The sequence below is a fragment of the Habropoda laboriosa genome, unplaced genomic scaffold (genome assembly GCF_001263275.1).
Source record: "Habropoda laboriosa isolate 0110345459 unplaced genomic scaffold, ASM126327v1 scaffold42, whole genome shotgun sequence".
NCBI lineage: Eukaryota > Metazoa > Arthropoda > Insecta > Hymenoptera > Apidae > Habropoda > Habropoda laboriosa.
In genome coordinates, this window is record NW_017100181.1 from 1,840,842 (window position 1) to 1,852,596 (window position 11,755).

The following is an 11,755-nucleotide window of genomic DNA, read 5'->3' on the forward strand; positions in this document are numbered from 1 at the left end:
TATTGAAAATAAGCTCTTCACTTGAAAAAGAAATTATTTTTAAGTAACTATGAACGGTGCTCTACAAAAATTCTTCTTTAAGATACAAAAAATATACTATGGATAAAGTGTAAAAATTTGAAAAATAAAAAGGAACAATAAAGTACAGTAGCTGCAACTATGCTATAACGCATTCGTAAAATATGATATTAAAATTTTACTTTCATACTTAACATTTTACTTTCTATTTTACTTTCATAGTTAATGTTTGTTCGGTTTTCTTCTTTGTTAATTATTACCGCGATTTATTAAATCTGTGAACATTTGTTGAATTTAGAAATACAAGATATACCAAATCGATACTGATGAAAATTAAAATTTGTCAACAGTAAGGTTAAATAATCGAACTGAGGAGAAACATTTATATATTATAGTTTGAAAAGTACTTGTTTTTTTTTTTCCATAAGGAAAAAGTTCCGGAGCAACATGTGACATTTGGATTTCTCTCTTGTATTAAAAAAAATTGTATACATTCTGTTTACTTGGCGTGCATTAAGTTGTATAACTAAGTATAGGTTTAATAATATGAAGATGTTGTCGATGAATTATAGACTGGTTCCAGTAAAATGAATTATTAGTACATGTTACAACATTTTGTTGAGTTTGCGATACTATTAAACTACGACTGTTATAATTAATATTTATCCTGTGAATGTAGGAATTTCTGAAGTTTGAAATTCCGAAATTTATAAATTTGATAATTTCAGAACTCAGGAATTCTGAAATTCGTAAACCTAGAAATTTTAGAATTGTCAAGTTTGAGAACATGAGAATGTCAGAAAAAGGTTTCAGCACATAGAAACTCAGGAATTTTGCCATTTCGGAACTCGAGGAATTCTCGAATTTTTAAATTCGAGAATATGAGAATTTTGAAATTTCAAAACTTAAAAATTTAGGAATTCGCTAATTTTGGAATTCAGGAATCCAAGGCACTTAGAGGTTTGAGAATACGAGACTGTGAGAATTTAACGAACTTTAGGTATGTATTTGGTAATTTCACAATTTCGGAATTCCCAAATACTGGAATTAAACCACTTAGGAATTTCAGGTTATAAGAATATGCGAATTAACTTTAATTTCGGAATTTTGCAATTTAAGAATTTGCTGATTTTCGAACTCCGAAACATTGCATTTCAGAAACATAAGAACTTGAGAATTTGTAAATTTGAAAGTCTAGAAAGACGGGACTTGAAGAATTTCGGAACTTAGAAATTCAGGAATTTTGGCATTTGACAATTTCAGAACTCGCGAATTCTGCTCTTAGAAATTCAACTGTAACAGTATGCAAACAAAACACCACTATTTCTCTAAAAATGTCACTACTTCAATATATCCATTTCACGCGAACGAATCTACCAGTCATCAACATGTGAAATGACCCGATCCTAAAGCCTCGCTGGACTTCACAAAGTGGCATTCGTGATTCCGTGCAGCTGTTCAGCGCGAGAAAGGATGATGCATGCCTCGATATAGCGCATTTCCCTCGGCGAATGAACGCAAGAACGAGATACGTACCGCTTCGACGTTCGCCTTGGTCAGGTCTTTGTGCAGTTTCCTGAGATGGATGAGGGTGAGAGCGACGCAGATCATGTTGATGGCGATCCAGAGGACGTTCAGTATGTAATGGCGGAAGGGGCCGTGTACCAGGGGACAGCTGGGTGCATTATGACCCGATTCTGTGTTCGCGGCCAAAGCACCGCTCAAAAATGTCGGACCCAGGTTGATCGTGATACTCGCGAACCAGATCATGAATGTTCCGAATAAAACGCACTGAAACAACCAGGTAATTCACAAGCGTGTAAAGTTTTCAGTGATTCGTTAATATTATTTTATCAAAACACGTAATTGTACCGACCACTTTTTAGTTAGATGAGAATTTAGTTACGAAACTGAAGTGAAGAATGTATTCGAAGATTTTTTACTACCTAGAAATGCAGGGTTTTGTTTTTCACTAAAAGTGTAAATAACCCCGTTTCGCAATGGTCAAAGTGTATTGTAACCAGGAAATCTTTGATTGCTAAATATTCTATTTAAAGTGAAACTACACTCGCTGAAAGTTCTATTAATACCCTCGGTCATTTCATGTAGGAACAACAACCTATAATTGACAAGATCGAGAGTTTCTTTTTCACTTTATTTATTTAACGGGATGGACTCGTTGGAAAGTTGACAGTTTAGGGAGCGAGGAATCTAGGAACCCTGTAATTCAGCAATTTCGAAACTTTGCAGTTTGAGAATTTTGAAATTTATTAACTTAATGTCAAAGTTGTGGAACTTTGGAATTTAATAGTTTAGAGATTTCGGAACTCGGGAATTCTGGAATTCAGGAACCTTGGGCACTTGAGAATTTTGGAATTTTGAGGCACTGACATTTAGAAATTTATAATTGCGAGAATTTGGGCATTTAGAAATTTTGGGATTTCGGAGTTCAAGAATTTCAGATTCTACGATTTTGTGAATTTCAGAACTCTTGAATTCTAGAATTTAGGAACTTAAATACCTGAGCATTGTCGAATTTGAGAATATCAGAGTTTCTGAATTTCGCAATTTTGGTATTAAGACGTTCACACATTTAAAAATTTAGGAATTCAGGTATTTGGGAATTTCAGAATTTTCAAGCGCAGGAATTTAAAGGTTTATGGATCTGGGAATTTGAACATTTCCAAGCACTGGAATTCGAGAACTCAGATATTTGAGAATTTACGAATTTTTAATTAATTTACATATTTTAGGACATAAAAACTTAATAATTTAGACATTCGACAATACGGGAATTTCGAAACTCACGAATTAAAAACTTTCGAAATTTCTCTTATTCGTATTAGCAGAGAAATAAATAAGAAAAGACACATACGCGAGTACCTAATAGTGGTTTAGAGAAAGAGACATTTATAATAGAGACATGACACGCATTGTCAGAACGAATTCAGCGGTGGCCGCTTGCGGTGTAAACTGTTCGCAACGGAATACCCGCGTGATGGGATTAACCGTGACGTGTCCTTTTACCGACAGCCTTGTGGCTCGATTAACCCGTATGTGTGCGCGTACGCGTCTATTAATCAAACTTTTAATTATACAAACATCCGTAGATCGCCTATCGATTGCGACGACCCGCGTATCGTTATCATTTCGACTTGCTAAACTCTCGTTCTCTAATTACATCCGGTAACGACGTTAAAGCTGATGGATTATTCGTTTTCCCGCGGATGCTTGGGATTTGTGTAAATTATTCCACCGTTCCGAATCGTTTTTTCTTTCTTCTTTTTCTAGAAGGTGATTAGCGAGAATTTTCATTGGAATAATGAGTTTCGTTTATAGAAGCTAAATTGGAAGCTTGAATGTATTTCCAAATTAATGAAATGCGCATGCTGTCTCGATTTTCAGAAATGAAGTTCAATTTTAAGTTAAGGTGCTTTAATTTTGTTCTGGAAAAGATAGGACCGTGCAGAATTTGATTATTTTTGTTAATTAATTTTAGTAATTATTATATACTTTTAACAATACAAATATTTTACTAGAAGGGCTATTGAATTTAAAAAAAGAACTTTAATTAATTGTTCTAATCTTTTAACGTGATTTAGAAATTCCTTCAGTATTTATTCATAAATGTAAAATAATATTCTTCGTATAAAATTTATATAACAACTGAACAGCTTCGTTTGCACTTTTTCACTTCCGTACTCGATATTGCGTTTCTTTTTGCTGAATAAAGTGAAAATGTTGCTGTTGGAGTTGCTGAAATTGTAACATTGTAAAGGAGAGAGGTTGCACCGTGAAATTGTATCGAAATCAAATAATCGACTGACTTGCGTACTACAGAAATAAATTTTTATTTCACACAACACTCGCTGGGTTTCAGTGTTTATTTCTTACAAGTTGTTTAGTAGAGGAGAGGCCTTCTTTTCTGGTTGCGCGGAGGAGATCTTCTACAGGACACTCCGTCTCCCTAGGGCAATTGTATTTAACCGGTGTTTCGCAAACTTGTTACAAGTGTTCCGCGAAATTATGAAAATTCTGCGTTCTGGTTAGGAAAGTACGCTTGAACGAAATTTAGCCTAAGTACTGTGCAGTTTACAACACAGACAAGATACAACTTGCATTAGTTTCTTAGTTTTGTGATCTTGAGTTAGTGATTTTGGTGTTTCGCAGATTTTCCTTGTAATCAAAAGGTTAGGTGCTCGAAAAACCCTAAAAACTCTATGGAAAGCCCTGGGTACCGTTTCAGACGCTTCCAGGAAGCCCCCGCGTCAAGTTTTGGGACTCGGTCTCAAATTGGCTCCTCCCACAATGACTCCTAAGATTTTTAAATTCTCGAGATTTTAAATTTTTTCGATGTTTAATTTTCTCGAGACCTGAACTTCTTATGAAACAATTTTTATTCCTTATTTTTATTCGATTCAGTTTTTCATACAAAATTACTACCTTCCCAGTTGTACCACCCGTTACACGACACCCTACGGATAAACTATTATGTTTGTTTTTATCTGTATATTTCTCAGCGTAAATAATATCGCAGTCGGGTTTCCGTCATCCCTTCTGTCTTACTTTTAATCAATTTAGCTGATCAGGGATGAGTGTAAAATATGAAAACAATCAACGAAGATTACTCTGAATTGTTAATGGACACAGATTGGGATGATGGACTGCTGAAGTTTATTATTGACTTAAAACTAGCAGAAGATTTATCATGCAGCATAGTGAACAATCTAGTGAATCATTATACCGCGTGTACTGGGTCACTTGGAAAATTTCCCTTCTTTTTAATTCAGAATAGCAGCCATTTTTCTTGTCGAGCGTGAACAATGGTTTCGTGTTTTACATCACATTATTAGAGTGAAATTATAAAAGGAAGCCGTCTTTAGAAGAACAATAACGATGCTAGTGTTGTTTCTCGTATTTAGACGAATAACAGAACGTAATACAGGGTGGCGTAAAAGTCCCCGACACGTTTAACAATATCTCAATTTCTCTTCTTTTTAATATTTTTCTGCGTGGAAGAAAGAGTGCGTTTGAAAAAATGTTTACATAAACGTAGGTCGTTTGAAGCTTCGTTAGAAAGTTCGAAGAAAAATACCAGATGAAGAAGAATATACTTATACTTATCGCTAATAATCGCACACCCGTTACAATTCCCTCCGTACTTCGTATTATCGTTATAACTTTTTAATAAAGCTTCAAACGACCTATGTTTATACAACATTTTTCTCTTATTTACACTCATAGAACCTACTGACAAAGTTTGATCGGAAAGAATTGGGACACCCGGTATGTAATCTGAGAAATCGTCAGCGATTTCAATACACCAGGTCTGATCTATCGCCAAGTTCCAAGATCTCAACACGTATCGTGCCTCGGCTCGTTTTATAATAATTACTAAACACGCTGGAACGTACTCTCGTCTATAAATAATTTTTGAGTGGCACTCAAAGGCTAGGCTCCGTTTAATCGCGAACGGCGCGCTTTAGAGTTTCGCGCGTGGTGTCAGCTGTACTTACCGAAGATCGATCCGAAACTTGAGCCAGGCTCAAAGGCACTTCACCGTCTCTCAAGTCTTTAATTGAGTTAAACGTGACGTGGCCGCGAAAATGTACGCGCGCTTGAAGAACGCGGGAATTCGATTTTGTGAAAATTGGAAAAGCAGCTTTTCCGAGCCTTCTGCTCTACGAGATAGCAGTGTTTCAAGATACTTTGGCGGAAGGTTAGAGTTCAACTTTCGGATAGAATTTATTCTCTTCCGAATCTATCTGCTTTCATTGATAAGCGTGATGTTTAAAATTCTTAAAATAGGATTTATCGCGGTTAGATTGAAATTATCAAGTTAACAGAAATTTCTCCCGATTTCATGCCCAATTCTGTAATGTAGTTTAACTGTTCGCATTAGAACTATCTACCTGCGGTTGAAGATAACGTATACTGGAGATTACACGAGTCCCAAGTTTGCAGAACTCTTAACTAGTTTAAAGGACGATGACATTATGCATCTTGCGTATATTCGTTCGTCGTTAACAAATCAGCGGCGTTATTACTCGAACAAAATTCTTCGTTAATGGTAAATTCACAGGTATTTTTGTTTCACGAATGCTCGTTCGTTTTTACATTGATTTTTTATTGTATATGCGTTAATTTCGTTTTTACAAATATATTGATGTGCAATATTTGAGATATCAGTCGTTGCAGGTCTTTATATTTGTCTATGTGATTACTAAACATAGTGAATAATAATAAAGAGTCTGATTGAAATGATTCTTTCGAACATTTTCTGTTATCTCTCATCTACTTATTGTCCTTCGTTATTTATTTATTTTCTACTTACAGTTAGAAATTTAGGGATTTAGGAATTGAGGAACCTAGGAACTCTGGAATTCAGCAATTTCAGGGCTTTCGAATTTGAGAATTTAAGAATTTCACAACGTGGAAATTTTGAAATTTGACGACAAGCATTTCGGAATTTTGAAATTCTGTAATTTGGGAATTTCGGGATGTCAGAACTCTGGAACATTGGAATCCTAAAGCTTAGGGACTTCGGAACTCAGGAATTTTGAGAATTTTCAAATTTGAAAATATCACATTTCGGAAATTAGAAATTTTTAGGCATAGGCATTTGGAAAGTTAGAATTTTGGAAATTTCAGGAATTCAAGAGTTTCTAATTTTGAGAATTTGGAAATTTCGGAACCCCATGAACCCGGGAATTTAGGAATTAAAATATTTGAAAATACGAGAATTTCGGAAATTTGAAAATTTAGAGCTTAGGCATTTAGAAATTTAGAATTTTGGGAATTTGGAAATTTCGGAACCCGGGAATTTAGGAATTTAAATATTTGAAAATACGAGAATTTCGGAAATTTGAAAATTTAGGGCTTAGGCATTTAGAAATTTAGAATTTTGGAACTCAGAAATTCTGGAATTCAGCAACATAAATATTTACGAATACGAGAATTTAACAAGTTTTAAATACGAGGACTTAGACATTGAGACATAGAAAGAATCGAATGGGTAAAAATTAGAATAAACTAAAATAAATAAAAGTAGAATAAAAGAAACGATTCTTTCTAACATTTTCCATTATCTTTCATCTAAATTATTTTTCATCGACTTGCAACCCCCAAAGTTCGTCACCGAAATTCCCGCATACCCTCTAGTCATTTACTACCTCCAAACGACAAATGTTCCTCGCCTTTCCAAGTTGCAAATTATCTCTGCCACCGATACCAATATATCCAAGTATCATAATTCACCGGTTCAGGACGAGGCACGGTTGTTTGGGCAATAAAATGATCGATCGAGCGTACTGGCGCGTCGCCCGATTGCCAGGGATGATCGTTTCGTTATAATTCTTCTCGGTTTTCTGGGATTCCCTTGGCCAGCAGAAGTTTCTCCATTATCGTAGCCGTGTTTCGTCTTCTTCGCTACTCGTGGAATTTTCTTCGACTCGACCTCTTTTTTATCATACGGTTAATCGTACTAAATGCTTCGTATTTAGAATCCTTGCTGGTAATTTCGTTTCTGTCGCTGAATTTACCGAAAATCCTTTGAGAGCGATTTTTGCATCGGTATTCTAGGTACTTTTTAAGGGGTCATGTACGTTTCTAGGCACTAAAATGTGATCAACAACGAACTATTCAGCTGATTGGTTTAATTCTTTTTCGTTAGAAAAGTACACGTTTATAGAGTAGAAAACAGAAATGAAAAATTGAAAATTCTTATGTAGAATGACGTAAAACGGGTTTCTGTGGCGTTGCCCTAAACGGTGAGCATGATTCAGCTCGTACGAGTGGTCAGAAACAAAAATTTTCGATTTTCTTTTAGCGGTTTTTGGGATGGTAGTTCTTGGCTCAAGAGGGTGTTGTTTCTTCAGTAAAAGCAAATTACAGCAATGGCAACAATTTGAAAAAAGGGTCATGATTTTCATTTAAAACCCCGTACATTTCCTTTTGTTATTCAAAAATGCTTCAGTTTATTTAGAAGCCCCCCGTGAGCCGATGGCGAATCTTATTCAGAATGTGTGTGCGAAAGATGAAGTTAATCGGATGAACGATGAGGTAGTTATGCCGACCGTTCTGCACCATGCTGTGCCGAGAGAAACGCGTTTAAAGTTTTTGCAACAATACCTGTGGTTTCGTTCGAACTGCTATAACTTCGTGGATAATTCGAACTTCGAGTTTGCTTTTGGGCTGAAATTATTTCTACGATATTATGTACTTTTCAAAATATGCAAAAGAAAAAGAGAAACGTGGATGACCCCTTAATAGAGATTATATCTAAATGTTATTGCATTTTAGGTACTTTTCATTCAGATTATATCTTAATGGTACAATTTTAATGGAATCATTTTTTCGTTGAATTTAGAAATTCTGTTCCGTATTGTTTCTGTACATTTTTGGGGTTGGTAGCTTTATGATTGGCCATTCGCATTTAACAACTTGGTTTAATTAGGTTTAGTTAATTACGACGATCCAGTGACTTTTATTTATGTTATATTATTCGATGTTAAGTAGGTTTAATTAATTGCTCTTTTTTCTATGGTTATTTGTTATATGCTAGGTTTTTGGAACGAGTATAGAGAATAATATAAATGGGGTTAGGGAGTTAGGGATGCAATATTGAGAAGGTTTTTATTAATTGTGTTGTTTTTGTATGTGAAAATTATCGTGTTAAGAGTATATTTTTTTACGGATGAAACTATTTCTTTTTATTTTTTATTTCTTCAGTTGTGTAAGCTCTTCGATTTTCAAGGAGAAGCATGGAGAAGGTGCTGATTATTGGTATACTTAATGTGGAAAATAGAGAATACTTTTTACACTTTCTTCCATTTATTCATGAAACATTCATCATTTACTTTAAATTTATTTCACACTTAATTTCCTTCAAGAAGAGGTATTATTAAACTATTTGGATCGACAGAAAATTATTCCCTTTTCATATCACGACATTTGTGCAAAACCTCTGAATTTCTGCTGTTAGTAAAACTTCAAGTAACTAATAAATTACACAAAAAAGTCTCGATAAATGTACTTCTCATTCAGCTGTAATTATCGCATTCAAGTCTTGAGTAATAATTTTCAAACACTCCTCATTGAATCAGAATATCTCAATAAAAGATTGAAAAACATCAGAAGCGTTAAACTACCAAACATACTTAAACAAGGCCACTAACACCACAGTTATTTTGTAACGATTAACTCCAAATAAATTCAAATTGTTACCATGTATTATTATAAAATCCCATTCTAACTACCAAAAAATTCAGAGCACACTGCCGATGCACGAAGCTTAAAGAAATCAAATCTTGCAATCGTCTAATACAACAGAAATTGGAAATACAAAATTTCAAATAAGTTCCAAATAAGAAGAAACCAAATCTTGCAATCGTCTAATACAGCAGAAATGGTAATAACAAGTTCCAAATAAATTTAGAGCACGCTCTCAATACACGAAGCTTGAAGAAACCAAATCTTGCAATCGCCTAACACAGTAGAAATGAAAATAAAAAATTCAAATAAATGCAGAGCACATTTTCGATGCACGAAGCTAGAAGAACAAAAACAAATCTTAGAATCGCCTAATACAACAGAAATTGGAAATACAAAATTTCAAATAAGTTCCAAATAAGAAGAAACCAAATCTTGCAGTCGCCTAATAGATCAGAAGCGGAAGTAAAAAATGGCAAGAACTGTCAAAAAGTTCAGGGGACGTTTTCTTAAAGGAAACGAAATCTCGGAATGGCTTAATAGAGCAGAAGTGGGAGTAAAAAATTCCAGATAGGTTCGAAATAAATTCAAAGCACGCTCTCGATATACGAAGCTTAAAAAGGGACCAAATCTCCCGATCGCCGAATACAGCAGAAACGGGAATAAAAGCCAGAAGAACACTTGCCTGAGGCGAGTCCATGAGCAGAGGAGCCGCCAGATCCGCCTCCTCGTCTGTCTCCGGAAAAATCGGGCTGTCGTTCAGTACTGTCGTCAACATGTTCACCGTCGAGACTGTCACCAGCAGTAGAAACGCTGTCTCGACCAGGGAACACTTGGTCATTGGCTGACAGTTCAGGATGCTCGATCCGAGGGGCAATAAAATCGCTGCTCGAGCGCAATCCACCATCGCCTGGTGGAACAGCAGTCCTTGCGACCACCTGAAACGCATGATCAAACATGTTAGACGGCTGCCGGGTTGTCGTTTGTTCCTCTTGGGATTAAGTGAAATTCCTGGAAATTCTCTCACTCTTGCTTTTCCTCGAAACTCTATTTGACAGTTCGATTTGAATTTTTTCCTCGTTTTTGCGGTTTTTAATAGCCTCTGATACCAGTAGGAGAGAATAGAAGGGAGGACATGCTTAGAGAGTGTTGTATTAGTATGTATATTTGGAGGATGTGTCGTGTATGTACTGATAGAAATTATGCGAATATACTGAATTGCCTGTTTACACAGCGATAATACATGCTAACAAGGGAACTTCGTTAATCAGAAAATTCCGATCTTTTTGAAATTTTGCAAATTTGTAGGGGATCTCGGTAGAAGTATCTTCCTTTTTGCTACTTTTCGGTTTCTCAGGGCGAAAACATACGTTAAAGGTAAATATGTTTTCCGACTTTTCTGTATATTTTGAAAATTATAGTAGATACTAAGAAATTGTTCGAATGAAAATTTCGTTAAGGTGTTTTACTTTAAATTTCGTTCTTGAAAAACCGTGCATATTGGCTTACAGTCAGTGTGCTTTATCAGTAAATGTGCGATACTTTATTCAGGTCAGGTGTAAGTACGAGCAATTATTTTTTGTCGAAACAAATAAAACGAATTTAAATATCTGCTTTATTTTTGTGGTTTCTATATGTTTCTTTTTAAAAAGTTCATTCAGCTAATAATGTTTCTAAAACGGTGATACGATGTATTCTTGAATTTGTTTATTTTAAATATAGTATGCAATGTAACATTTTGGAGGAAAATATAATACTGTGCTTTGCATTGCAACTGAAGTGGATGAAATCAAATAGAATAGGTCTAGTTGTTAACAGAAAATGCTCTATAAAAATGGAAAATCATAAACTTTCACAGGCTTCCTAATTTTTTTTCTAAATTCTCGTCAATATTAAAAATTCGAATATATCCTATTATGAAAACCGTGTGCATTATCACTTAAAAATTTCTTTATTCAAACAGCTATTGTCTACAGTTGGAATTAAAGAGTAGCTGTGAATAAATTTGAAGAGTATGGATAATGAAATTCCAATGTTTTATGTCACAATTTAAGAACTTCATACTCGGTGGACACAGCGGTTAAAAGTTTTACGAGACAGAGAATTTATTACAATCTGTGTTAAATAAAGTATACCATGCGGTTGAGGGATATCGTATCTCCCAATTCATTCTGAACAGAGAAAAATGGTAGAGAATAATCCATTTATAATCTCGCTTTTTCTCACGAGCACAGTTTTAGAGAGTTACTTTTACAAACTAATTCAGGTTTCAAAGCGTTAAATCGAACGTTTTCTGAATTAAAATTTCCATCACAATTTTGGCCCTCTAAATTTTAAATTAACTTGTATATCAAATTAAACTCGGTAGAATTTCTTTTTTAAATATTAACTCCCAAATGAAAGTTAAGAAAAAAAGTAGGAAGGTCAAGAAAAAATTGGTCAGACTTCAAAGGGTTAATCTATCAGCCACTCGGGTGCTGGTTCCATAGGAAATGGTTCTTTTATTGGAATTACCTGCGCAACTGGC

At 34.9% G+C, this 11,755-nt stretch overlaps 1 protein-coding gene across 1 annotated transcript in view; it reads right to left on the reverse strand.

The window, feature by feature from the left end:
• Positions 1–11,755, reverse strand: part of LOC108579046 — a 29,767-nt gene that overhangs the window by 17,842 nt on the left and 170 nt on the right. The window contains exons 2-3 of the mRNA XM_017942475.1: positions 9,914–10,275; positions 1,555–1,809 (exon numbers count right to left, since the gene is read on the reverse strand). Of these exons, the coding sequence (XP_017797964.1) occupies positions 1,555–1,809; positions 9,914–10,275 (617 nt within the window). The remainder of the gene's footprint in view (positions 1–1,554; positions 1,810–9,913; positions 10,276–11,755) is intronic.